General features: G+C 41.3%; 4 protein-coding genes across 7 annotated transcripts in view; 1 reads left to right on the plus strand and 3 right to left on the minus strand.

The window, feature by feature from the left end:
- otoa (otoancorin) overlaps positions 1-6,610 on the plus strand; it is an 11,914-nt gene extending 5,304 nt beyond the window's left edge. Inside the window, exons 13-25 of the mRNA XM_046044420.1 lie at positions 567-687; positions 775-893; positions 1,000-1,141; positions 1,525-1,718; positions 1,809-1,899; positions 2,111-2,231; positions 2,539-2,735; positions 3,479-3,631; positions 3,719-3,861; positions 4,188-4,324; positions 4,442-4,539; positions 5,565-5,718; positions 5,988-6,610. Coding sequence (XP_045900376.1) covers positions 567-687; positions 775-893; positions 1,000-1,141; positions 1,525-1,718; positions 1,809-1,899; positions 2,111-2,231; positions 2,539-2,735; positions 3,479-3,631; positions 3,719-3,861; positions 4,188-4,324; positions 4,442-4,539; positions 5,565-5,718; positions 5,988-6,070 — 1,753 coding nt within the window. The 3' untranslated portion in view covers positions 6,071-6,610. The remainder of the gene's footprint in view (positions 1-566; positions 688-774; positions 894-999; positions 1,142-1,524; positions 1,719-1,808; positions 1,900-2,110; positions 2,232-2,538; positions 2,736-3,478; positions 3,632-3,718; positions 3,862-4,187; positions 4,325-4,441; positions 4,540-5,564; positions 5,719-5,987) is intronic.
- On the minus strand, positions 6,575-14,923 carry znf687a (zinc finger protein 687a). 2 transcript variants are annotated; one of them, XM_046044417.1, is made up of 12 exons: positions 14,793-14,923; positions 12,322-14,291; positions 11,398-11,653; positions 11,093-11,280; positions 10,801-10,985; positions 10,506-10,682; positions 10,252-10,414; positions 9,905-10,144; positions 9,679-9,791; positions 9,197-9,299; positions 8,456-9,116; positions 6,575-7,776 (listed from the first exon to the last, which is right to left on the minus strand). In XM_046044417.1, the coding sequence occupies exons 2-11, from the start codon at positions 14,266-14,268 to the stop codon at positions 8,487-8,489; spliced, it is 4,002 nt and encodes a 1,333-aa protein (XP_045900373.1). In that variant the 5' UTR covers positions 14,269-14,291; positions 14,793-14,923; the 3' UTR covers positions 6,575-7,776; positions 8,456-8,486. The 2 variants fall into 2 exon arrangements, with proteins under 2 accessions (XP_045900373.1, XP_045900372.1); XM_046044416.1 differs by having other exon boundaries at positions 6,575-9,116.
- Positions 14,924-15,449: 526 nt separating this feature from the next.
- Positions 15,450-20,727, minus strand: LOC123967981 (26S proteasome non-ATPase regulatory subunit 4-like). The gene is made up of 10 exons (XM_046044419.1): positions 20,589-20,727; positions 19,300-19,440; positions 19,106-19,220; positions 18,660-18,746; positions 17,975-18,043; positions 17,631-17,846; positions 17,301-17,409; positions 17,073-17,210; positions 16,020-16,075; positions 15,450-15,922 (listed from the first exon to the last, which is right to left on the minus strand). Exons 1-10 carry the CDS (start codon positions 20,612-20,614, stop codon positions 15,752-15,754), a joined length of 1,128 nt encoding a protein of 375 aa, XP_045900375.1. The 5' UTR covers positions 20,615-20,727; the 3' UTR covers positions 15,450-15,751.
- A 756-nt stretch (positions 20,728-21,483) lies between these two features.
- The window catches only part of LOC123968561 (phosphatidylinositol 4-phosphate 5-kinase type-1 alpha-like), a 14,597-nt gene continuing 8,183 nt past the window's right edge, over positions 21,484-27,897 (minus strand). Inside the window, exons 10-17 of one of the 3 annotated variants that reach the window (XR_006824485.1) lie at positions 26,670-26,718; positions 25,811-25,895; positions 25,512-25,682; positions 25,217-25,352; positions 25,042-25,104; positions 24,804-24,903; positions 24,604-24,661; positions 21,484-24,528 (exon numbers count right to left, since the gene is read on the minus strand). Coding sequence is in view for 2 of the 3 variants with exons in the window: in XM_046045401.1 (XP_045901357.1) it covers positions 24,421-24,528; positions 24,804-24,903; positions 25,042-25,104; positions 25,217-25,352; positions 25,512-25,682; positions 25,811-25,895; positions 26,670-26,718 (712 nt within the window). In the remaining variant the exon portion in view is untranslated. Of the gene's footprint in view, positions 24,662-24,803; positions 24,904-25,041; positions 25,105-25,216; positions 25,353-25,511; positions 25,683-25,810; positions 25,896-26,669; positions 26,719-27,897 lie in introns of all 3 variants that reach the window. The other 2 variants (XM_046045401.1, XM_046045402.1) reach the window with 2 other exon arrangements.

Here is a 27,897-nt window from a genome sequence, read left to right on the forward strand (position 1 = left end):
TCCGTGGCTGTTCTTGAATGGCCCAGCCAGAGCCCTGACTTAAACCCAATTGAGCATCTCTGGAGAGACCTGAAAATGGCTGTCCACCAACGTTTACCATCCAACCTGACAGAACTGGAGAGGATCTGCAAGGAGGAATGGCAGAGGATACCCAAATCCAGATGTGAAAAACTTGTTGCATCTTTCCCAAAACGACTCATGGCTGTATTAGATCAAAAGGGTGCTTCTACTAAATACTGAGCAAAGGGTCTGAATACTTATGACCATGTGATATTTCAGTTTTTCTTTTTTAATAAATTTGCAAAAATTTCTACATTTCTGTTTTTTTTCTGTCAAGATGGGGTGCTGAGTGTACATTACTGAGAAATAAAATGAACTGTTTTGATTTTTGGAAAATGGCTGCAATGAAACAAAGAGTGAAAAATTTAAAGGGGTCTGAATACTTTCCGTACCCACTGTATATATACAGTATATGGTGTTTCAGTAATGTTCATGTTACTGACTGTATGTACATGTCTGCCATTACTTTACATGCTTACATTTTAAAACAATATTGACTGAGGCAGGAAGCTGCGTTCAGTCCTTCAGGGAATAACCTGTAAGATGATTGACAAAGCAGCAGACACCGATGTGCAAGACATGGCTCAAGCCATGACAGAGTTTCCACAGTGGCTCTCCAAAGTGCAGGTATGCATTTACTCACACATACTGTATTTATAAGCAGGTGAAATCATGCGTAGAGTTTACCCATTGACAACAAATATATGTTTTCAGGCAGGATGTGCTGCCCAAAAGCTTTTTGCGACTTTGGAGAAAGTGAGAACTGGCTATTTCAAAACCATCACTGGAGCGGAGATGGACAAGATTGCCACACTCTTGCTTGTTCACCTGCCGTAAACAAACATTGTTTTCTCTATCTCACTTAATTGTGTATAGTGAAAAAATGGATAACAAGATGTAACACCACCCTATCTCTGTTTCTCATTTACACTATCCCAGGCCTTCGTCGGTGAAGGATTTGCCTGACTCTGCATGTCCTGTCTTCCTCTACAAGATGGAAGTGGCCAACCTCAGCTCGTTACCCCTTCTTTCCCCATCTCTCCCCGCACTAACCCAGAGAGCTCTGCTTTGCCTTGCCAATGTACACACAAGGATATACGTGTAACAAATGAAAGGAAAAGCCAACATGAACTGTCGCTGTAAGGTATTGCGTTACCATGAGCTGTTAGAGCAGCAAAAAGACTCCTCGGCGTAACTTCTCCAAGCCTATGGAACTCTACCAAAAGATATTCCCTCATTTAGTGTTTTGATCGCAATTTGGGTTGAGATCTGGTGACTGTGAAGGACACATTCTAATCAAACCATTCAGTGAGGCGTGTATTTGTTATGTTTCTCTGCTTATTTATTCAGGGTTTTTCCTTTAAATTGTCACCTTCCTGTACGAACTGCTCCACACATATCATTATCACATAGTGAGTCTAGTGTGCACAACAATAGCCTCAAATGTTTGCTGCATATTTGCAGGGGACAGGCTTATCTGGACTGACCACTGAGGATGTGTCCAGGCTTGGACAGCTCTTGTGTGAGCTTCAGCCTTCCCAACTGCGCCTCATGGCCCCAGGTGTCCTCAACTTCAGCCTCCGGACCATGGCTTCCTGCCAGCACATTCCTCAACGCCACAGGGCGGATCTAATTCAGCTGGTCAACCAGACTTTTGGGTAGGACAGGCTCCCTGTGGACGTTGGTGTCACTACAGAGAAAGATGGAGAAAGCAAGAATGTGATGCATTTTTTTAAAATCTTCCTCAGAGATCCATCTAATTGGTCAGCTGAGACTATGGAAGCACTGGGTCCTCTCCTCCTTTTGGATCCTGCTGCTACATCTGCTCTGCCCAATAAGGTTTGCATCTTTTGTATTCTCCTTCAGATGTCGTCTCTACTGTGATTCAGCTCATACTGTCCTGTGTTTGCATTTCCTTTTTGTCAATAAATCATCCAGCCAGTCAAAATACAGAGGGAGCTCAGCACTGCACTCTTCTGGTTGCCATTATTTATGCATGTATTTCTCATGGTATCTTTTTGTTTCATTTTCACCTCTCTGTCACTGTCAGCCTTGGATGAAGGATGTTCTCTATTTCCTGAGGTCCCGCCTGCCCCAAGCCTCCGATGCCCTGAAAAGGAAGTTGTTCGAGCTCACCACCACATCAAATGCAGCGCGTAAAAAGAGAACAGGTAAGTGCTGTTAGTCTTGGTTAGTGATACTGCGCAAAACATTGGTGATGCACAAGTCCACTATACTTAAAGAGGCTGTATTTTTTCCTTTAGCTGATGCTTTTATCCAAAGCAACTTACAATTGCTATAAACGTCAGCGGTCACGCGCCTCTGGAGCAACTAGGGGTTAAGTGTCTTGCTCAGGGAAACAATGGGGAATTGAACCTGGGTCTCTCACACCAAAGGCATGTGTCTTATTTATCGCGCCATCACCACCCCACCTGCCTGCTTTTCACCTGCTATATGTCTCTCTCCTGTTTCTCTCAGCCACCAGTCAAGTGAACAATGCTAAACAACCCAATGTGGAGTTGATCGAAGAACTGGGAATGAACAACGTCTACTGGACACCTGCACAGCTGGATCAGATGTCAGCCAAAACCTTCCTTGCCACTGTGGAAATACTTGGGGCCGTCACTGACTACAACGCTGACCAGCTGGCCATACTTCATAAAAAAGCAACTGAGGTACAGTGCTGATCCTGGATCTGTTCATTGAGTTCATTGAGCAGAGGACTGTGTGATGAACGGAGAAAGTCAATATATAATTTTCTCTTGTTCTTACATTTCTGGTATATTTTATTCTTTGGGTTTAATTGTGTGGGCAGTGAGGTCACTGCAATATGGGACTGTACTGAAACCATTGTATTTCACAACTGTCCAACTTTAGGAAAAATTTCAGTGGCCTTGAAAACAACTCCAACACCCTTGCCCTTAATATCTCAAAATAATAACCATGTTGAATTTGTACAACTCGTTTAATCAACTTGTTAAATCAATAATTTTCACAATTTCCAAAAGAAATTCACATTTCGGCAAACATAGAAAAGTGCATCCCAAACTCTCCAGGTATAAGTAAACCATTATTACCGCTGTCTAAAGAAACTCAATGAACCAGCCACAGGCAGCAGCTCTGTGCATTACACTTATTCGTTTAGCTGATGCTTTTATCCAAAGCAACTTACACTTAACGGTTGAAAGTTTGAAAAATTGAAAGTCACTTTGGATAAAAGCGTCAGCTAAATGAATAAATGTATATGCTTGTATATCTATAAAAATAGAATATCAAAACATATGTACAACAGAAATGTCCAAAATGGGAATTATGAACTTCAAACTGGAATTTACTATAGAAATCCAATATTTTATGAGCACAGTGACATAAAAGTCTGATTCATTTGAATTATAAGTGTTTCTGTGTGTTGCTGCAGTCCTTGGGCCCAGTATCACAGATGACAGATGACAGCGTGGTGGTGCAGATGGGATGTATAACTCGGGGCTTCTCCAATGCAGAACTGGAGAAGCTCCCCTTCTCACTGGACACTCTGGAGGCAATAGCCCACTGTGGCTGGAATGAGTCACAGGTGAAGGAATTGAAACAGCCGCTAGTGCGCAAGACTGTTACACTGATTATCATGATGTTCACTTATCGAGATGACCTGTCTCAATAGATGGGGTCGGTGTGGAAGGGTGTAGCTAAATATAACAACCTGACAGCACAGCAGCTGGGAGCTACAGACATGGTGGCACTGAACCAGTTCATCTGTGGCCTAAACGCCAGCGAGATCAGACAGCTCAACCTGAACGCCTTCAAGTTTGTGCCCCATGCATAACTCACTTGTGATTTTATTTACATCACCACTTTCTGCTTGTTGTATTCATAAATTGGTTTATCTCCAATTAACCTGTCAAACAAAGTGATAAAAAGGCAGTGTAGCCTCACAAAAGCTTAAAGTTATTTTAGAGGGAGACAGTATGCCAAATACTAATTCTAGTTTTAACACACAGCACTACAGGCATGGAGTGACATTATGTCTTTGTCTCATGCAGCTGAAAGTGTTCACTAAACCTCAACTACCTATGCAAGATTTCTGATGTCCCCCTACTCACAACTACATCATGTGGGTGTGTGTGTCACAGGGACGCCGTGGGCTCCATGGATGGTGTTCAGTGCGCCTTCACGGTTACACAGCAGTTGAAAAGTCTTGCCGTGTCTGCGTTTGGAAAGCCCAGCACCTGGACTGAAGCACAAGTGTCTGACATGGGCAATATCATTGGTTAGATAATTGCCTGTAAACTATTTGCTGCTGCAAAATCTAATTTTAGTTCTCATGCCATGCCTTTGCTCAGCAGCGACTTACAAAATACTGACCTGCTGTTTCTGTCTCCCTCAGCGGGGTTGAATGCAACTGAATTGGCTTCTTTAGACCCGTCTGTCTTCTCGTTTCTCAGAGCGTCGTGCATCCCGCTCATACCCCCAGGCAACCTTGCTGTAAGTAACTTACTCTGACCTTTGTTCTTTCCTTCATATGTCTTTCAGCTGGGAGCCTAAACCAGTAGTGGAAAGTAACTAAATACTGTACTTTTTGTACATTTTATGCTAGTTTATATTTCCACTTCACTACATTTCAAAGGGAGGTGGTTTTGCCGTAGTAGATAAGATGCCTTTGATGTGGGAGACCTGGGTTTGATTCCCACTGCACCACATCCACCAACATATCCCTGAGCAAGACACTTAACCCAAGTTGCTGCAGAGGCATCTGACCTCTGACATAAGTAGCATTGTTAAGTCGCTTTAAATAAAAGCGTCATAGAAATGGAAATATTGTACCTTTTAATCTAGTACAGTGTTGTGGGTGGAATTATATACTCTGCACATTTATCTGACAGCTATAGTTTTGCAAACCATGATCAGCTTCTGAAAACACAGTGGCAGTGTTTGGTGATTTAGCAAGTCATTTTTTGGTGGAACTGATTTCTTAGGTACATTTTCTTACAATAAAATATCTGCAAGTGTAGTCAACTAGAGTCAAGAATTTTCTAAAATCAACTTTCATGATTCCAGTCATCTTTCTTATGTCAAGATACAAAACACTCAGTTGAATCACATTTTTGAAACAATAGGCTGAAATATTCCAACTGTACAGCAAAATTGTTTTTTATGACTCACTTACAGACAGAAATGGCTGCTTACAGGTTTTTTATAATACCTGTAAGCAGCCAAAAAAAAACAGTTAAAATCAGCTCCAGCTCAACAAATCACAAGACATTTGGTGCTCACATACAATATTAATGCATCAGGAATAATAGAAATACATTTTCAGTGTATACCACCATGAAAGTGGCATTAGGGATAATGAATGCTTTTACTTTTGTTAATTACATTTTGCTGATAAATTTGACTTGTATGTACATTTACTCAAGTAAGTTTAAATGCAGGACCTTTACTTGTTATGGAGTATTTATACATTGTTGTATTACTTTAAAAAAAGGATCTGAAAATTGTTTTCCCTCCAGGCACTCTCTGTTACTCAGCTGGAGGCTCTTGGACCTGACAACACAGCCATGGTAACCAACGAACAGCGAGCTGCCCTGAGAGACAAGCAACTGGCCGCTCTCGAAAGGGCCGAGACCGGGTCTCGTGGCCAAACACAAAGCCCAGTCCAGTCAGGTAAGAAGACATATTCTTCAGTTTTTAAATCCTGCAAGTGTGTTTTTATTATTCCTTTAATGTGTCATGCTGTTAAGATATTAGTTCTGCTTTACATTTACACCAGTAAAGATTCATCCTGCCATCAAAAGCTGCCGTGAAAGCCAGGCTTGTTTGTGAAAACAAAATAAATGAAATGTTAGGCTCTTCAAAAGAGTGGTACCTGTTATAATAAATGATTGCTGCATTAAGAAATCTTTGCATTCAGTCTTTATGCTACTCTCGTTCAGGAGCTCCATCCCTGAGTGTCGAGGGGATCTCAGCCTTCATGAAACCCCTTCTGTTTCTCCTCATGGGGTTCCTACTGCTGTGAGAACGGAGAACCACCACATCCTACTGCAAAACTGCCAGAAGCCTTAGCTATCCACATGCACGCAGCCTCATTTCCTTAGAAGTTAACATTATAGTGTACTTGTGACATGTATTTCTTAATGTTATTATGTGATGAAGACATGTTTCTCATAGATTGATTGTCTGAGATCACTTGTGTGAGCGTAGGAGTGTGGAATTGCACAACATAATCAAACGACCTGGTAGGATGTGTAAGCATTCTTTATTAGTACTTTTTGTTAAACTCACTTTGTAATACTCTGTTTATAAGAAAGTATATTTTAATAGAATGAAGAGGAATATTTAATTACATTATATTTGTCACTGATGGCCTCTAGCTATATGGAATGTCTTAAGAGCTCATTATTTGGATGTTTGATACTGTACTGACAAAATGGAAAATAGCAAAATAGTTAAACTCAATAAAGAATAAGAATATACTTAGTTACTTTTAAGACCAAAAACAAGTTAAAACAAGACAATGTGCCAGTTTTTATTCATTTTTAATAAACATTTGGTTAGAAATTGTCGATCCAAAAAACCCCAGAAAAAGTTAAACAGAACAATGTGTGTTAAAGCATTGGATAATCTCCTGAGAAAGTAAACAAGCGTAACAACAGGTCACTGATGGCTACAGCACATTAAAGAGATGCAGATGCATGGATGTTAACTGTATGGATCCTGTGGTCGGAGATATTTCGGCAAACCAGCATATCGTAAAACACGACACAGACAGCAAAAAGTGCCACTAAACAAACAAATCAAATACAACACAGCACTCAAAACACATATTTTCCCCCACAGACCTCTTTATATCAAGCTACAATTTTGTTAAACAGTTCTGACTTTTCAGTTAATGTCTTTCTGTGGATACTAAGTCGACACATTCATCAATAACTCATCTGATTATACTCTTCTAGTTTACCAGCACCGAAGTCAGTAAATGCAGAACAAAGATTTTTCTTTTCTTTTAGTCAAACCTGAAGACAAAGTAAAAATACAAGGTTCAACATTTTGTCATTTTAGAAAAGCGTTAGAAATAGTCACAATGACATACATACTGATCTTTTGTTTACAGTAACCTAATTTTTTAACAGAAATGTAGACAAACGCAAAGCAAAAGCCAGACTACATAATTTTACTTCCATCACTTGCACACACAGAAGGAATAAATCTGTTAATCTGATCTAAATACAGTACAGTCCACTTAAAAAGGTATTAAACTGTGTACACTTCAGATTACCGCTGACCATTTCCCAAAGCATATTTTAAGTTTTAAGATTGTATTCTTTTCTTTCACAAAGTTATTGGTCCACATTAATATAAGTACGATATAAATATAATCGCTCAGGGACTACAAACTTGCTCTCACAGGTTAGCAATCAAAACATTTAGAAAGGGTAGGTTCACATTTTTTCAAGTCTGTCTTGAAACCGACATATCCATCCGTGTACTGTAAGAGTTATTGGTCACTGGGATTATTCTTCCTGTCCAAACTGGCAGTGAAGAGATTCCAATGTAATGATGGGGGACTCAATCCACAGTCCTCAATTTTGTGCAAAAAATATTTTTCAAGTGAAGCTAATATGAATAATCTGAATTAGACTTGTGAAGGGGGTCCAATGTCTTTTTAGTACAAAATGTCCTCTTTGTCTTAGAATCCCTCCATTGGGGCTCAGCAAGGAAACACTATCCATGAAAACACAAAAAGGAATTTTGATGGGTTACCTATCTTTAGCGAAGTACAAATCTCTGTGATTTAGTATTCATATACACACAAAATGGTTATAAGCCAATGGCTGCATTTAAAGTTGGGAATCAATCTAAAATTGTATTGCATGTTTTTGAAAATGGCTGGCAATAAATTAAAAAGTATACACACTTAATCTTAACTGAGCTAACATATTCTAAACGGCTGTGATGACTCCCTAAAAATATGTTTATTTTAAAAAGGACTTTATAGAAAAACACCTGGGTTGCCATTCAAGAAGCTCCTCAGTAGGATGAAAACATCAAAACAGATACATTCCATTGCAGGCTATCAAAAACAGCCATCATTATCACAGTAGGATTGGATTTTCACATTCACAGTTCTCTACAGGCACGTTACTGTGTGAATGTGGTCACAGCAGTGAACTAGTCCGGCACGTAGCTCTAATCTCATTAGTATCATTACTGAAAACAGAAATGCAGCAATAGATCCTGAGTGTCAGAAATAGAAGATCTCGATCAGTGAAAATCACATTAGTTTTTTTTGTGTTTTTTTTGCAATCTATTTACATTCAACCTTGTTCTACCAATCTTTGGTTAACTTAGTGCATAGGTGGATGATAAATAAGGCACTTGCAACTATTCTCGGAACACCTACCGACACCGCTCTTCCCCATGTATTTGCCGTCTTAGGTAGATTTTCCTGCATTCCTTGCGCTGATAAAAGCCATACCGTGAGTTCTGAAGTGCGTATTCAGATCTGATGCCTTTTCAAATTGTTTCCCGCACACCTTACAGGCCAGCGTGCCCTCTTCCTCCATGCCCTGAGCTACGGAGGATTGAGAGGAGGGCGATCCTGGTGCAGAACCGTCCAGAGAACTCTTCTCACCGTGGTTCCTGCTGTTACCAGGGGAGGGAGCTGGGTGCACGCTTGGGGACTGCTGCTTCTCAGTGATGGTATTTCTCACTTTGTGGGTGATGAAGCAATGGCGCGACAGGGAGGAGGTGGATGTGAAGCAGGCGCCGCACTGCAGACACTGCTGACTGCCGCCCTCCGTCCCTGCTCGCCGGTGCTGGCTGATATGCTCCAGGAACAATGCCTGGTCCTCTGTGGTGAAGCCGCAGGGGGCGCAGCGGAAACCAGACTCAGGAGTGGAGTAGGGGGCAGGCGCAGAGGAGGAGGACTGCAACCTCTTCACTGGGCTCACTCCATCTGTGGACTCTTCGTCCTGCTCCATCTTCGCAGCTCCTCTTCGCCTCCGGCAAGCCCCCAAACTGCTGTCCTGTTCTGAGGAACTGTCAGCCTCATCCCCGCCCCCCTGTGACAAGAGGAAATCTACAGTTTACAACATCTTAGCAAAAAGTGTTTCCTGTTCGTCTTACAAATAGAGAAGCTTACCATCAGTGTGTCCTGGCTTTCTGTGTCCATGCTGTGTCTCAGCTGAACATGCCTCTCCAACAACACTCTGCTGCTGAATGTTTTCTTACCCTCACCACAGAACCTACACACACACAAACGTAACCTGTTATGATTTACTGATTGCAGTTAAGTCGGTTTCATATTTTAACCTCACAAATTACAGGAATCATAATTAGACCTGAGGTTTTTACAGCGGTTACCAACCGCCTCGGCTGCAGAACATTTTCCACTGGACTGTGACGAAATCATGTGATTCAGCAAAAGAAGCAGAAGAATTTTTCCTTTTCACTCCACAACAATATACTGCATGTGTGTGTAACCTACCTAGATAAAATCAGTGAGTTCAGGGTGTTTACACTAAAAATCTTTTCAATAATGGTTTCAACTTTTGGACAAAGTGCCAGCAAAGTCAACCGGTGTATCATAATATAAATTACAGACGCAGAACGTGGGATACTCACTGGCAGCGAAAGCCACGATTCAGGACTTTGTGTTTGTCCCTGATGTGACGTCTCAGACTGGACGTGGTGGTGAAGGAGCTCTCACACTTGTTACAAGGAAACTTCTTCAGAGTCTGCACAATACAAACACATATGGCTACGTGTATTTATTTACAGCTGTTTGTATAACAAAAAGTAAGTCAAATTATACATCTTGAGACAATAGGGGGATAGTGGACTTCCAGACCTTGCCATGTTGTTCAGCCATATGGGTAATGTAATCTTCCCGGTCTGGGTAGCGTGCGTGGCAAGGCGCACACTTCCACCCTGAGGGGGTCTTCGTCTTTTCAGTCTTCTCTTTCTCTTTTTTATCTTCATCCCTCCATTCCTCCCCATCTGAGCTCTCAAACGTTAACGAAGGCAGGGAACTAGAGGGAGCAGCTGGAGGTGAAGGCAACTCTTGTTTCACCATGGGAGTCTTGTGGGTCTGAGGAGCAGAGAGAACAAAATGGGGGGAGGGGGTGTTGTAAGGCAGATTTTTTGTTTGTCTTAACACTAACTGAACTATATTAGACAATCTAAGCATGCAAATACCATGAAATGGTCCAGTAGGGAACTCCTCTGAGAAAACAACTTGGTGCACTCCGGGCATTTAAACACATGCACCTTTTGATTGGTTAAATGAGTGTCAAAGTGGACGTACAGCAGGGACTTGTTTGTAAAAACTGTGTCACACATGACACATTTATAGATCAACCTGTGAGGGGATAAAAACTGGGTCAATTAATGGAAAGTTAAACATTTATTTTAATGAGAAAAGGCACATCTGTGCGTGTGTGTATGTATACATGGTCTGTCCTTCAGTGAGCGTTGGATGTTGGGAAGTGATGTGGGTCTGTATGCTGGGAGCAGATTTGAAAGCCATAGGACAGCTGGGGCATTTGTGGAACATATCACAGTGAGCCTGTTGGATGTGAGACTTCACCGAGTTAAGCCCTCCAAACACCACCAGGCAACTGGAACATCTGCAGACAACGAAAGAAAGAGGGAAACACTGTCATATAAATAGAATTTCTGTGGGTATAACAAAAATACAGTGCACTTTCATTTAACTGAACAACTGATGGGACATGGATGTCACACCTGTATCCAATGCGACGTGCAAAGTGCAAACAGGTCTTGTGCAGGTGTGTTTGAAATTGAGGCTGCTTGGCCGAGCCCCCACACTCTGGGCAGACATGTGGAGAGAGGCCTTGGTGGATGCGTTGATGAGCTGCTGCACTGCAGCTGTTGGGCAGGAGCATGGCAGGAGAACACTTTGTGCATGACTGGAAAACAGAACAGAAAGGAATGGCCAAAGAAAGGAATGAAGATCATTTTCATATCATTGGAAAACAAATGTATAGTTCTTATCCCTCACACTCAGAAGACTCACAGTGGTTTGTGCTGGTTTGATTTCTTGGAAATGCTCAGCCACCGCTTCTTTGCTGCTGAACTGAGCCTGACACTCAGGACATTTATTACTGATGTACTGCACTGACTCCGCTTTCTTGTTGGATACTGCCTGATGTGCCTGGGGTGTTTGGTTTGGGGTGGCCTGGCTGATGGATGATGATGAAGGTCCTGAAGAGGATGACAGAAGAGATTGAGAGAGCCCACCTGAGGAATTTACTTAATTTCAGGAATAACATCTAAAATTTAAAAAATAAAAATTAAACAACAGAAGCAATGTTCACCAACCAACTGCGGAGGGTTCCTGCTGGCCAATCATCTGTTCCACAGTTACAGGTTTCATGACCAGATGCGAACACTGCATGATTAGGCCTCTCTCCTTGTGCTCTCTGGCGTGTAAAAGCAGGCTGCACTTGTTGAAGAAGGCCAACCGCTTGGCGCAGTGATTACACGTCACCTCAATCCTCAGTGAGCGCCGGGCGTAGTGCCGCGCCAAACTCTGCTCCAAGGCGAAGGCATCCCCGCACTCCAAACACCGGTAACCCTGCAGGGGATCAAACATCCGTCTTCTTATGTGTTGATACATTCATATGAAATATAGCTATGTAAAATAATTTTGTGAGTTGTTGTGAAATTATGATTATCAAGGCAGATTTTAGCTAGTATGTCAGTGTGGAAATTTTGACCCATGACATTCTCTTCCTGTATATTTTACATAAATGAAAACCAAGTTATCATCTATCTTTGATGAAGTTGGGCTGCTTGTCATTATCAGACTTAACTTGATATGTTAAGCAAAACAGCTAGTTTATCTTGATAATCTGTGGCAGGGGTCCCTTGTTGCAGATTACACAATAAGGGTTGCAACCATTATTTTCATTACCGATGAAACTGCAGAATTTTTTCTTGATTAATCAATTTGTTGTTTTGTCCCTAAAATGTCAGAAAAATAGTGAAAATGTCCATCACATTTTGCCAGCGCCTGAGGAGTCGTATTCAGATTACTTGTTTGTTCTGACCAGCAATCAAAAAACCAAAAATATTCAGTTAAATATCAGATGTAACAAAGAAAAGCAGCAAACCCTCACACTGGAGCAGCTGGAGTCAGTGGATGTTAAGTATTTTTGCATGAAAAATGACTAAAACAATATATATTTATGCTGATCAATTAAGTGACTAATTGTTTCAGCACTACAAACAGTGACAGCTTACCTGTGCAGGTAGAGGAAGGCCCCACTCTGCAGGAAGAGGTGTGCTCAGATCTGGTTTATAACTGGGCAGCAGGTTTTTGTTGTTGAGGATCTTATTGAAGGCTTCTACCAGGTTGGTCTGACTCTTGGATATGATTGCCCCAGTGCTGTTAACTATAGAGGCCGGTTTGCCGCTACTTTGAGGATGGAGCAGAGGTGAAGGTGGTGGATGTGTTATCCCACTGTTCACAGTTTTCTGGCCCAGGCCGCGAGAGTTGATCACACCTGGGGTGACTCTGGGAAAGGAGACGGAGATTGAGGGCAGGGCTGCAGTTTTGGTGATGCTAACAGCAGTGGGAGAAACTTTAGGCTTGGTGTCCACTGGGGTTTTGTCTTTGACTGCACGGTCCCCTTCCTGGAGCATCGCCATTGCAGGCATCTGAGATGGCTCCCTCTTGGATCTTGTGTTATGACGTTCTGATGAAGGTTTTGAACTATCCACACCCTTAGGAGCGGCTCTTCCACCTCTTTTAGGTGCAACACCAGTCACAGTCCTAGTGATGCTGCCTGTAGGCATTTTGATTTTGACTTTGAGGGGGCGCAATGGAGGTGAAACTGTTTCTGCAGCACTAGCAGACCCAGGATTCTCAGTGTCAGCACCACAGCTCTCCTCATTTAAATTTTCTCCATCTCCAGCCAGCTTTTCATTCAGCTCCTCAGTGTCACCTGGCCTGTCCTCTTCTCTGGGTTCACTTTCCATGAGCTCCTCTTGGTGATGAAAGTCCTTGTGGTTCACTTCTAGACCTGATGTTTGGGCCGAATCAGGGCTGCTGCTTCTTGTGGGGACTACATGACCTGTCTCACTGGGCGGTGGGCTCTCAGGCGAGTCCCTCTCATCAATCACGTGCTCTGGGTATCTCTCCTCTTGGACTGATGCAGAGCCTGTGCTGACAGACGGGAGGCAGTCCTGGGGGCTCTGTTGCTGAGGAGCTGTGGAGGGAGAACTGGGGGTGGTAGGTCTCCCCTTTTCCTCATGTTGGGGTTCAGGTTCTGCAGGTGCCAGACGAGGAGGAGAAAGAAAACAAGAAGTGGTTTCAGGGGACCTAAGCAGCTGAGACCGTACTTTTGCTCTGTGTTTAAATTTGGGGGGGGAAGCCATTACAGATTCTGGGCTCTCCTGGATCACCAGTGGACTTCCTAAGTCCGGCTCTGAGTCACTTTCATCTGAGTGCATAACACGCTTAATTCCAGCCTTAACACTCCCGTTTTGTGGTAAAGGGGAGGATGATGGATTACTGAGGAGATGTGTTTCCTCCTTCTGAGGGGAGTGAGGAGGAAGGTGAGGGCTGACAGAGTGCGGGGAGGGAGGAGTTGAGTAGTTAGTACCGGCACTAGTCGAAGACTGGAGGTAGAGGAGGGGCTTCAAACTTGTCATGACATCAGTAGTATGCTGGACCGATCCAACCTCAGCTCCTTTATCGCTGCCACCCTCACTAAGGTTCAGTGTGGACCTCAATGGTGGACACTGGGGCCAAGACGCTGTGTTGGACTGTCCTTGATCACTGGGGACAGATCCCTCAAAGCCATTGACAATCTGGAGCTCCACTGGGGCATCAGCAGGCATTTTAGGACCAAGCTGAGAGGTGAGGTCACCATACCTGACCTGAACCTGAGAGTTTATGCCACTGCTTGAAGGATTGTCGGTTTTGTCCCCGACAAATTTCTCCTCTTCAAAAGACTCAGACCGCACTGTGTTCTTCACAATAACACTGACCACAGAGAGGTCACTGTGCGAGGCAGGAGAGCAGGGAAAGCCTGAAGGAGACCGACTCTCCCTCTCATCTGCATTAGTCCCCACCTCATCCTGCTCCTCTTCTGGACTTGACTGAATGGCTTCTTTGGCATCAATGTCAGGAATGTCAAAAGCTGCCAGCAAATCATCAAAGTCTGGGGTCTTCATGTCCCCCATTGCCAGCACAAGACAAAAAAAACCTACCGGGGCAACAAATTCATTTAACATTAATTTAATCATGACACATGACCCATTTGAACTACGACAGTTATGTGTCTCTTAAACTATGCTCTTAAATAAAAAAAATGTGACAGCTGGTTAGTTGTCACAAGTGAGTCGACAGTGTTTGGTTAAAGTAAAAGTGTTGTTATTCTGCTCCACTTTACTGGTGGAAAATAAACAACTCTAATGAAACAAGACAAAGCTGTTGTTTAGCACATCAAACATATATCTGTCATGTTACAACAAGTGGGTCACTCTGCTAACAGCTAACGTTAGCGACACTTTAGCATTTAGCTAAATGCTAGCTGGCCTTGCTAACGTCAACTGGCCAACTTTCCGCAAGTAGTCAAAAGCCATAATTAGCTAGACAAGTGCAACACTCAGCTAATGTGGTCCTAATAAATACTATGTTTATTGCGTGTAACGTTTGCTATAGATGAAGCTAACGTTAGCTCACGCTTGCATTTAATTTGAATTACCTGCTACTTAGCGAAGTTGGTTCCTGACTTCCCTCTCGGACGCATGAGTTCTCCGTCACCGACTCATGCGACAGCGACTTCCCAGGAGCCTCCCTAATGTTTACGTTTCCAGTTTCCAGTGTTAAATTAAAGAGGTGTCATACAAAACATTAAATAAATGTTAAATACGAAATGTACCACAGTATTTACTTTGGCATTGTGAATCTACTCGAAGTCTGGGACGAATTATGTAAAAATGTACTTGCTGCCAAGCTCTTCTCATAAAGTATGAATCAATATAAATCAATCTTAATATTCTGCAAGAAAAGTACCAACAAATTTCTCATTCTCATAATGAAGATTGTCTCTTTAGTTTTTTTTTTTTACAAAGGTCTTTGTTGACATGTCTATGTCTCTCCTATCAGGCTGTGTTCACTTGTATTCATTATGTGTCTTGCATTCCTGTTTGGTTTGATAAAGAACATCCGGCAGTAATATTGCCATCTATGCAAATTTAAATGCAAGTTTAACTGGGCACTGAATGTGACACTACCTGTGTAAAACCAGTGATAGTATGTACATTTCAATGCAATATTTGTTATTGTGTAATGTATGAGGGTTATTTTAATTTCATTACAAATTAAACTGTACAGAAATTTCAAGCATCAGATGAAGTACCACCTTGTATTCTGTAAATTTATTGAGGAAATCTGATCATATTATTGAGTAGTTATTTTACAAAATATTCAAAAGTAAGCATATCTGCTTGACACACACACAAAGAAGAAATCAGAAAAGGCCTTTAACCCAAAACTGAAAAAAGGCAAAAGTTGTTTACAGTTTACACAGCTACGTAAACAAAAGATGAACAAAATGCTTCCTGTATTGAGGAGAGGAATATTGTTATGGTGAATAACACATGCAGTGCAATTCTCAGGTATTTTTTATTAATCATATATTAAGTTCCACTCTTTGGGCGTTCATTTCTTTTTCTCCTCGTCCTTCTTGGTGTCAGGTTTAGAGACCGTCTGGGAAGCCAGAGAGCCCATGGCGTTACGGATGGCCTCGTTGTTAGGGTCAACTCCTGGAAGGTTTTCCAGGACGCTCTGAAGGAACTCTGGATCCTGCATAACATCATAGTCCTCTTCATCCTGGACAGAAAAATTACATGTTGTAACTAATTTATACCAAGTACTTTACAATCCGATGAAAAAGAAAATTGGGAACCAATAAAGGCTTTGTGCTTACCTTAGCCTTACTGGAGTCCACATCAGCTCCTGTGTCCATGTCCTCAGCAACAAACTCTGCAAGAAAAATGAAACATTTGTTTGAGTAGGAAAAATGGGGTTTAACAGACAGTTGTGATTATTTTTATTCTGGCCTATATGTTATACTCAATATTCTGCTGTGCAGAAACACTTATCTGAACAGTGAAATCATCTATTGCAAAAATCTGTTTTGTTGTTTTAAATAACAAGAACAATATTGCGCTGGTACTCTCATGCTGCATTCAGTACATATTGAATACTCTGTAAATATGGGCCGCAGACTAATAAAAACGACTCCTGCCAGCTGTTTAGTAGTCAATCACAAGCAGGATATGTGGAAACATTTTTCAGGCTCCAAAGTCTCCACTTGGCATAATAAACTGGATTAGAGTGCCAACAAACAAACCAATAACCCCAATGTCAGTAGCTCCAGGTAATCATTATCCAAATTAGGAGTCAGATATTCAGTTCTTCAATGAATCATTCCCACCTACCTACCTACCTACCTACCTAGCCATAAAAGAAAGATATACTTTATATTCTGGAGTTTGTCCGTGGCTTATTTTGGATTACAATAATGCGAGTAACACGCATATAGAACCCTTCTAAATTGAAGGAACAAAAACTGGTCCTTCTGCTTCCTCTAACATGCCTTGAATCACCAGCCAAAGTCAATAACGGCGGACTCACACAGGCGGCGTGTGGTCCGCGTTACGGCTGCGCCACAGTTTTGACCCATACTCAACCCTGCGTCAACTCACACTGGAAGCATTTCAGCGGTAGAGCGTTTAGCCTGCCCCACATTGTTGACTTGTTGTTCATTTGTCATTTTGTGTGCGCTTCTACAACCGATCACAGTGCTCTGCGAACCGTTTTCCCCCCAGTTTCCTGCAGGGCTGATTTTCCCACATTCAGGTGTGGGCACAAGCATTGACTACAATGTCAGCAATTTGCTCCGGCAGCCGTGGCTGCTTGTATTATAGGTTATCAATTCTCTGGTCAGGGGGATTCAAACAATTTAAAAATGTTTAACCTGCTCCTGCTCCCTGCATAGACATCTGCAGAGCATAGGCGATCTGTTCATCCTCTGTCATGCGGCTGAAATCTGGTAGAGCAGGTGTGGATGACTCTGTATGGGGAACAGACATCTTCAGCAGGGCATCCTCAGACTCTGCATAAGAAACAGAAAAATATAAAGGGAATATGAGCAGAAATAGTCATCTATGATAGCACATCAAGTTGGTGGACAATTTTTCCTCACCATCTGCGGCAGGGGAGGAAATGCCAGCTTCAGCAGCTGATGCAACAGCAGCCCTGCGAGCTTCATCCTCCTGTCGTTGTCTCTGCTCCTCCATAGACACCCGCAGGGCCTAAGAGGAAGAAAAAAATCTAATCAAACAGCAAGTAGCATTACCCCACAGAAATATTCAATGAAAAAAGAATTTTCAAAAATAACAAAATGTGGTATAGAAGGTAGGAAAACAGCAATATGGATGAATAATCCAGAGAATTTAAGAGGCAAATGTTGTGATTACAAAGAACAATACATACTACAGTGAACTACTGTAGCTTAATTCCCCTGCTCTCTTACCAAGGCCAGCTCTGGGTCTGCGCTGGGATCTACTCCAAACTCAAAGTCACTGGCACCCAGGCCCAACACTGCACCTCCTTCTCCTGCCAAGATGGGTGAAGACAGCAGTGCATCGGCCAGACTGGGGCCTGGAGGTACTGTGACCAGGTGAGATCCTGCGCCCTCTTTGCCATTCAGTGTGTTGATGAAGGCTGTCAACTTCTCTGTGTTCATCTCCTGCAGGGGTGACAAAGAGTGAGGGTGAGCATGTGGACCAGACAACAGTGTAGAAACAGCAAACATATACACAACAGCACTTTAGATATTTAAGACATTGAGTATGTGGAGCTTTGATGGAAAAATACCTCCTCTCCAAAGTTAATGACATCCACATTGACCTTTTCTTTCTTTAGACGCTTTGCCATTTTGACCAGCTACAGGAAAGAGGAAAACAAATCCTTCAGCTGACACAAACACTACATGTTTTATCACACATTGCCAACTAAGCTGGATAACAACACTGAACAAACCTAGAACAGCTCTGTATTTGATCAGACCATGTTCCAGACTTGAAGATTTTCTGTGCTTTACTCAGCAATGTTATCCAGCGCTGTCTGCACATTTCCACTGATAATGTAATGGTACAATTTGCAGGGGAAAAAATTTAATACTAGTAATTAGTAGTGTTAAACTTCTTCCAAGATATGTTTGCTGTTTGTCAATTCTTTTGTAATGCAGGTAGAAGACTTGTGGGTGATTAATTATGTGTTAGTATTACCAGTACTTTGGTGTGTATAGGCAGCAGTGTTCAAAGTGTAGTCTGTATAATTATTTATCATAATAACTATTCAGAGTGTGGTGAGCAGCATGCTTTTCCAAGAAGATATCTTTCATCCCATCAAAAAAATTTAAAAACACTTTACAATCTGATAATGTTGAAGTCTCCTACCTGGTTCTCAATATCCAAGTCCCAAATATTGTATTCATTGGGTAATACATAACTACTAATATCATGCAAAATCCACTGACTATTATCAGAACTTAGCTCACATCTTTTTCGTTGTCCTCCACTGGGCTGCCAACAAATGCAATAATGCGCATCTTGTGGTTTTTGCCCTGTCTGTGCTTCAGCGCCAACTACACAGAGAAACATAGAAAACATACTGGCATGTCATAGCAGGAAAAGCACTGGGGTAATTAAAACCATTAATGATGGCTGCATTACATTTAGGTCAGTTAGTTCCACTTGTGTATTTTGGCTCACTATGTCACTGGAGAGGGAAACCACTCATAGTTGGGTTAAACCCACAGTTTGCCCTTGTTTTGAATTAAAATTTTATATTGTAAAATTTATATTTACAGTAGTAACTTTAACTGACCTCGCAATATGTCCAAATATTCACTTAACACATCACAATTCTTTTCCAGCTCCTTTATTGGCTTCCTGCAAGAGGAGCAAGACAAGAATCGCTGTGTAATCAAAGTCACAAACTCACATGTGCCACCCTGATGCCCGTGCAGAAGCTAATGTTTCCACGAGGCTGCACAGCATGTAGCTTGGACAGTATCCTACCCGTGTCTGGAGTCAGTGTGGTCAGCACCTCACAGTTGCTGCACAGGGACATAACAATTGTGTTATTATATTAACATATTTTTAAATGTCAGTACACTAATTCATGCTGCCTCTTACTTTGCCATGGTGATGAGGCCCACATTGTTTTCAGGGTTGCTGCGGGTCTTGGAGTGACAAACAATATTAACTGCGTCCTGCTGAGCCTGCAGCCTGGTGGGCAGAAAGTCTCCATTGCGCATGTACTCACTGTTGTCCACACTAAGAAAAATGAACAGCAGCGTTAATAATGACAAGTTCTAAAAGAAGGTGTCAATGACACAGATTGGACAAACATTGGTTATGGTACAGGCCAATATGGATAGTAGGACAATATATATCTGTAACTCTAATGAGAACCATGTATGACAGCAAAGGAGGTGAACATTGAAACAATTAGTTCATTAACCAATTAGTTGATGACAGAGTTACTTGTCAACAGTTCTGATAAATGGATTAGCCTACGGAAGTAATTTCTCACCCAGAAATGCCAACATTTACTGATTTCAGTTTCTCCAAAGTGAGCATTTGCTGCTTTATGTTGTTGTAAATTTCTTGGTTGGTTGAACATAACAAGCAATAAGAACACTTTATTTTGGGCTTGGGGAAATGTGACATGCATTTATTAATTTACTATTTTCTGACATTTAGCCTAATTGATAAAATGATGAGTGTAAAACGATCAGTAAATTACACATTAATGAAAATAATTGTTGTAGCCCCAGTGAACAAAATAACCTGAACTCGTACGTTCTAATGGAAACCAGTACAATAGCCCTGCAGCACTGATACCTTTGAAAACCTGTAATATTTTTTAAACCAAACAGAAGGTTTTTCATGTTGTCCTCTCTCTTTATGCATAAAAACTGAAACACAGTGTCCATTTGTGTTAAGTCAATAACATGTTGGCTTGGTTTATTAGGTTGCTCAAATAAAGGCAACAATAGATCCTCTGAGTTGCATGTTTTGTAATGACAGTAGGTTTTGGTTTTGTTAGCTAGCTCATGCTAACGCGTTCAACAAAAGCCATGCTTTATTCAACTTCAGCTTGAGACCCAATCTGGGCCATACGTTAGGTAACAACTCTATATTGATTAACATTAGTAATAACCTATTAAAAAGGGCCCATAACCTGACTGAAGAGCCATAGGTTAGCTATGAAGCTCCTGCAGGCTAACTTAATGTTAGGTTCGTGGACTAGCTCGAGCATCTTAAACGCAAAACAAAACAAGTTAAACCTGTACGAATGTTTCACAGGCAAACGACGTCAAGAAGACGCACATTTATTTATTCATTTATTTACTGATATGTTATTATTAATAAAGTTAGCTTTATCAATTGTAACTTTAAACATATTCCTAGTTCCTTACCAGACCATAGTACTTTCGAGCCCCATCTTGATGGTTGTGGTTTGCTAGGTCATCGTGATGGTTTATGGGTAATGCTGTTCGTTGAAAAAAGCTACACATTTTATACAGTTATGACAAAATGTTAAGGATGATCAAAAACTATTTAAAAAAAAATGATGGGACACTATGAGTTCCAAACGCTTAGTGAATCCATGCTCAAATATAACGACTATAACATTAACCACTAATTTCATTGCTCTGTATGGTCTATAGCTGGCAAGTCAGATTGTGTCATTTGTTGTACTAATAGTTTGCACAGACTCAAATGGCCAGAGACAAAAATGAAAAAGGAGCATCCTTTGGGTCCTGGAGTGTGCATCCTTACTGGTAGCTAAAACTAAAAATAATTAATCAGCAAAGCACACATTTAAAGGCAGTATGCACATGTTCAATGAGAAAAACCCTGTTACTCTAACCTGTATATGGTAATTCAGTAGCTGATCCACCTACTTACATTATTATTATTTACATTTATTATTCCAGCATCTTGCTCTCTTTAATTTGGCTTGCTGTCAACAAATATTTTTGTTTATGGTTGTACTTATGTTTGTCAAACTCCCTATGTGTACACATATCTGGCCATTAAAAGTGTTTGAGAATTTCATTTAATCTGGGCACATCACTGGAGGACCCATCACCATGTTGTGTATAATTTTCTCTGGCCTAAGTCTTGAATTTTTTACATGATAACCATCTTGGGCCAAGATCTAGACTACTATGGCCAGGATTTCAATGCATATCAAGTCCAGTTGATTAAAATCTCTTTGGACACTCGAAGATGGTGGTACGTTTACACTGTTATCCACAGCTAGCAACAGGTAGTTAAATAATACACATGAACAGAGGGACCAAAGCAAAGATTTAGAAAATATGTTTAATCCTTTAAAATCAGACATGAAAACATCACCACCACATAACTGAAACATGGCAGGAGGGACAGGCAGCACATATTGCATGAGAAGGCATTTCCGTGACTCCTATGTACATATACACATTTTATACACCGTAAAAATATAGTAATTGAAGCATATAGGACAACCAGCAATGTTTGGCTTGTAAGCCATGTGAAACATTCATGTAGAAAAAGCATGGGAGATTAACAACTCAGTTTCTTTCCAGGATGATTCTATCATATCACAATCTAAACATGAAATATAAAAAGTGAAATTGTCAAATAGTTCGCCCCCTTCATAGACAATACACGCTATAAAGTTTCAGACATCCTTCTGTCAGTATACGTACATCAAAGGTACATAATACAACTTATTATTTCAGCCTGCAGCAATCACCCATATTAATAAATATACTTCTTAAAGATGAAAGGTGGCAGATTGTGGTTCATATTGCAATACTTCAAATATATTGTAGTGTCTACACTGAGAGCATCGCACATTAAGCACCGAAGGATGTTTCTCTTGTGCCATGGTGTAGTACAAAACAGAACTGGTCTGCATCCAGTAATTACTCAGTCCCACCCATAACAAAAAAGGTTACAACATAAAACATCTAAATGCAGGTGTCGTAAAATACAATCTGAATTTTTCTAGATGAGAGATCTTTACTTGGAGTGTTTTCTTTGGTGGCTGTTTGACTCCCAACCAACTAAATACGACTTTAAACTGAGAAAGAAAAAAAAATTCAAGGTTTCATATTTCACCATACTAAGAAATAATTCAAGCACATCATCCCAACTACACAAAGGTGGTCAATAATGGGTTCTAAGAGCTAAGGCAATTGTAGTAAATTTAACTAGAAATTTCACAGGAATGTGGAGTTCAATCTTGAAATGTCTCAGGCCACAATGTAAACCAATTCTTTGATAAATACAAAATAAATCTTTACAGGGACTAGATTTGTGTCAGATACAGCTTTTCAGACGTGAAATTATTTAGCAAAAAAACCCATCCAGTTTAATAATAGATCCTTAAAACACAGGTCAACCCAGTGTTATTACCATATACCAGTCCATATATACCATATACCATTATTACCAGTCCATGTAGGTAATGAGGAGTGTCATTTTCATGTTAAATGTACTGGATCCTGAACAGTCTCAGGATCTCCTCACTCTTCTCTTTGGTGCCACAGACTCAGTCCTAAATCCTCAACTGTGCATCGATGAACATGAGTAGTTTTCCTTCTTTCTATAGTCACAGGACACATTTCCCCTTCTCCCTCTCTGCTGCATAGACCACATGTGTCTAACAAACGCAAACAGTAATTCATTAGATGAGATGATGTCTAAGCTCGAGTTTTGCTACAGTCACTTCGTAGTGATTCAAATTTCTGTATCAGAAATATCTCGTGGGGTAAAAAGCTCTCTGCCGGCCACCTCAGTAGCTTGCTTAGTGCCCTAAACAATAAGATAAACACAAAACATTTTGCAAACACAAAGCATCTTTTTTTTTCTTTTTCTTTTTTTTTTTTTTATGAACAGCTGAGTAAGTGCTGAGTAACAGTAGATACAAAAAAAATATGAAAGACTTGGTACACACGGTTAGTTATATTGGTCCAAGAGTGGGCTGGTGTCATTTCTGTAACCAGCAGAAATGATTAATGAGAGACAAACATCCTTACTGACTGATGTCAGGACAGTTAAAAGGATTAACTGAGCTGATGAACCCCAATGACTGAACAATCGACATACGCATAACCGAAAGAGGCTGTACTAGTGTTTGCATTAAAATCTGAAATTCTTTTAAACCCTGGCAACAGGTGGTTGTTCCAGACATACAAATGGCAGTTGGATGACTTCAGCTGTAGTGATAAGGCAGGTTTGTCTGTGCGACTAAAACGCTGACCTTTAAAAAATGTCAGTTATATCATATCACATGTTAAGGAAGGGACAAACATGTTAAAGGCACAGACATGACAGACAAATGACAGTGCCTGGAAATTATTACTATTCTATTGGCTTAATAGCATGACTTCATTTAACAGCTACAGACTGGCCAGCAATGCTGTCAACAGCTCTTCTCTCTGTATTCATTTATACGTAAGCACATATGGTCACATCAGAGGGGGAGATTTTTTGGGGTTGTACAAATGTGGTCTGCCATGTTAATAAGACACATTCTATATAAGAAAAACATTGTAATGGACATTCAGATGTGGAAAGATCTAGCTGGACCTTTGCAGCACCACCGTGGCTACCAGCAGAATAACTTACAACAAAACGGGAAACAAAATTACCGTACAGGTCGGTTTGAACCCATCCCTCCGCTGTTTCAGAAATCCAGTTTCATACAAATACCTGGACATCCACAATCAGTAAAAAGAAATGCATACATGATCGAAGCGTCTACAGCAGCAAGTGTTGATAGCTAAGAGCACCCCTGCTCGTGAGAGAGCGCCGAGAGGACACAGAAGTGCAGTAACAGGAACACTCGTGTGTGTGAATCACGGCAATGTGAAGCCACTCAGATTGTGCACGAACACACAGGGAAATATTCACTGCTACAGACACAGGATATTCCCTTCATATGCTCTTAAGTGTGTGTGTTCCTGCTGAACTGCTGTCTGTGCCATCACACATCGCTTTGTGCTGCATAAAATGAACTGACTCTTCATGGATAATTTGTCTGTCTTCACCATCCACTGGTGACTGGGGCGTGGGATTTGTTTTTTTTAAATCAATATACTCTACAACTAATTATTTTGTTTATTATGTCATTGCAGCATTCTTCATGTTGCGAAAATCTCTGTAATGTAATGCTGCCAAAGCTACTAAAGAGCTTTATTCCAGGTGTATATGAGAGACAATCTGGCTTTGGGATAATGTTGATGGGAAAGCCTAAAGCATACCACACACAGTCTTCTTCTTGATCTTCCCACCACTGCTTTCTTCATTATCACAACCTCCATTGCACATCGCTGCTTCATCCAGCGATCCCCGTATATACTGTATTGGTGAGAAAACAACAGAGGTGCAGTGGTGTGTGGTCAATGGGTAACTTTCAACTCTCTTTGTCCTTACTTCCACCAGCCTCGCCATGTCCAGAAACGCCTCGTCTTTAGATGGCACTGTGTTTTTACTGTGAAGATGAAACTAACGTCAAAACCAAGATTATGAAGGGTCTCACTTATGTACAACGAATACTGGCTTCTTCAACAATCAAATCATGAATAATCTTCAATTACAGATGTGCAATTAGCAAAATAATTGTTTAGACTTACAAAACAGATGTTGGTCTCAGGGATGATGTCTGAGAGTGAAACTACATCTTCGTTTCCACACAGGTTGCCTGAATTGTCTAAAGCCCCTTCAGCCTCCAAACTGGCAGAGAGAAAAGGAAATTAATACGACACAATGACAAACACAAGCGAAACCCCCCCCCCCCCCCCCCCCCCCCCCCCCCCATCTATTTTAGTCTAATGAGGCTGTAATTTTATGACCCATCACTTCCTTCTTTACCTGTGGGAAGAACCCTGGTCAAAGTCTGGGTTTGCTGATTTGTGCACTTCTACCCCTACAGACCTATGGACAAAAGTCAGAGTTGAGGCACAAAAATTTACATCACTTTTAAAAGAGTATGAAAGTGAAATGAAAGAGTAAAAGGACAGCCATTATTATCTAGATGAAGCTTTACCGTAGCGGAGGAGAGGTGGAGGCAACTCCTGTGCTGCCTAGTGATGAGGTGGACAGGTTGGCCTCACAGTCAGCAGGGTTTTCTACCAGCGGAGGGGTCCTCGGAACAAGATCTGGTCTGCCCGACGACTGCACGCCTGATACCAAGAATCAATAAGGAACCAAATTATTGTGAATTTCAACACTATTATCTCCAATCTGAGCACAGCTGTGAGTGGAATTGTGGTTGTGGATACAATTAACAATAGATCAGCTTAATTTTCTTATCACTTTGCGTGTAACGTCTCAGTTCTCACCGCTGTCTGCCTCTGAGTCTGTGCTTTTAAAGTGGCTGTGGTAGACTAGTCTGGAGTCCATGGATGACTGTCCTGTCGCATGGGACAGCGGGGTGGGAGCTCCCAGGGTGGGGGCCCTCCGAAGACCTCCCTGACCTCCACCACGACTCTTCTTAGATGGTGATGGTTTTACTGGAGAAGATAGGGGACATCAAAAGTGGAAATGACCAATAAGGGAACCCAGACTTTTCACTCTTGTGACTTGTACATAAGGCTATTAATTTCAGTATATTTAAAAATGCACAGATATGCATACTTACGTGGAATTTTCTTGAACACTGTGTTGCACATGAATTGCTGGAAACGATCTGCATAGAAGCCAGGTCTGTGAACCGAAACTGTGTCCTAAAGTAGCAAAACAGCAAAAGAGCCATAAAAGCTGACAGATACATCAGCAATATGTGCAATTAAAAACTGTCATACAAAGAGCAGTACCTAATACTTTTTTTTGGGTGTTGACAGTTATTTTCATTACTGATTCAACAGCCAAAACTCAAAGACATTTAGTTGACAATCACAAAAGACGAAGAACAGCAGCAGATCGTTACAGTGGAAAAGCTGTAGCCAGTCATGTTTGTGTCAAAGGACTAATTGGCTAAACGTTTCAGTTCTAGGTTACATATCAGTACAATTTATATCTGTGGATGATATACAGTACACTGAGCCATTCTGCACAGCTTCACTGCCTAAAAAAGGAGCTATAAGCGACATTCACTGCCACTAAATGTTGCACTAGAGCACCAGCACCTCACCTTTTTTTTTTTTTTTTTTAACCTTGCATCTTATCGTAAAACACACTTCATTCGACCTGGACAGAAACCAAATAAAACTCATCAAAACCCTTTTTGTTAGACTTTCCACTGTTCCATCACCAACTCTGGTTTGGCTGAAATAAACCCTTAATTCATTAAAATTCCGGCTCAACACCTCAGCCTGCAATGACTGCCCGTCAAAGCACGTCCACTAAAAGTGTTTGTCCCCCCCCCGCCATATCTCCACTATAGCTTTACATAGTTAATAGTTGTTCACTGCTATAGTAATATTCAGAATCTCATATACAGGACCTTTAACGATAATTTGCCTAACTTTTTTTCGAGAATTTAGTGTGTAGGTTCTTACCCCATCATGGACCAAGGCCTTCCAGGAGTGCTCCAACTTCTTAATAAACCTAAATAAAAATCAATCAAACAACATTTATTTCTATAGCGCTTTACAACAACCGTCAGGTATCCAAAGTGCTTCACATCGTAGAATATAATAAAACAGCATATCATACAATAGATACATATAGCAAAAAAAGAATAGTTAAAAAGAAACAAGAAAAAGGAAATTGTCACACCACTACTGCGTATTAAAAGCCATTCTAAACAGGTGGGTTTTAAGTTTAGACCTAAAAATAGTTTCATCTGCAATTGTGCGAATATCAGGGGGTAGCTTGTTTCAGAGTCTCGGAGCAGCAACTGCAAACGCCTGATCACCCAATCACTTATACTTCGACCTTGGGACTTCTAAAACCAATTGGTTTGAAGACCATAACGACCGGCTGTGCTCACGCAGGGTTAAAATCTCAGTTAAGTACTCCGGAGCCAGGCCATTTAGGGCCTTAAAAACGAACAGCAAAATCTTATAATTTATTCTATACTGCACTGGGAACCAATGTAAAGTGTAGAGGACGGGAGTGATGTGAGCACGCCTAGATGCATTTGTTAAAAACCGAGCAGCAGCATTTTGCACAAGTTGAAGTCGTGAGATGAAGCTTTGATTTAAAACAACATAAAGAGCATTACAATCAGGGTCCGAAATTAACACCCGCCAAGCGCCAAATGCGGGTAGATTTTCCGTTTGGCGAGTAAATTTCAAAAGGCTATCCGCCACACTGGCGGGTGAATGTTCATACCAAAATAGTAATGTAATAATCAGTGTTTTCCCTACAATGTATTCATCAGCACCGCTGCAAAATCTTTCCATGATCAGTAATATCGCGACATTCACTTACACTCTTACACTGAGACGCGCCCGGCCGGCCGTTTTTCCAAGCGCGCCTCTGTTCATGGTTGCATAGCAACGTCGGCCACGCGAGTGCTTGTGGAAAGGAGAAAGCGCGGTACGAACTGCAAAGTCACCGATCTGCAACTAGCTGCCGCTTATTAGCTGTTATGTGGCGACATTTACCAGGAGTGAGCCAACCTTTAAAACGAAAACCCACAGACGAAAAGGGGGACGAATTACATAAAAAAAGAAAGTTTTGTGAGAAATGGAGGTTTGGAGAGAACGGAGTTTCAAGAGGCTGGCTACAATATGATTCTGACGCGGTCGTGATGAGTTGTTCTGTGTGTCGCCAGTATGC

Source organism: Micropterus dolomieu, linkage group LG03 (genome assembly GCF_021292245.1).
Source record: "Micropterus dolomieu isolate WLL.071019.BEF.003 ecotype Adirondacks linkage group LG03, ASM2129224v1, whole genome shotgun sequence".
In the NCBI taxonomy this organism is placed as follows: Eukaryota; Metazoa; Chordata; class Actinopteri; order Centrarchiformes; family Centrarchidae; genus Micropterus; species Micropterus dolomieu.

Coding starts and splice junctions, on each gene's coding strand:
- znf687a (XM_046044417.1), bottom strand. CDS start 14,268: ATGGGGGACATGAAGACCCCAGACTTTGATGATTTGCTGGCAGCTTTT. Junction 11,281..11,397: donor GCAGGAACCCTCCGCAGTTG/GTTGGTGAACAT, acceptor CATCCTCTTCAG/GACCTTCATCATCATCCATC. Junction 9,300..9,678: donor AATCGTGGCTTTCGCTGCCA/GTGAGTATCCCA, acceptor GTGTGTGTGTAG/GTTCTGTGGTGAGGGTAAGA.
- LOC123967981 (XM_046044419.1), bottom strand. CDS start 20,614: ATGGGGCTCGAAAGTACTATGGTCTG. Junction 18,044..18,659: donor TGGAGGACAACGAAAAAGAT/GTGAGCTAAGTT, acceptor TCTTTCCTGTAG/CTGGTCAAAATGGCAAAGCG. Junction 17,410..17,630: donor CAGACCCAGAGCTGGCCTTG/GTAAGAGAGCAG, acceptor TCTTCCTCTTAG/GCCCTGCGGGTGTCTATGGA.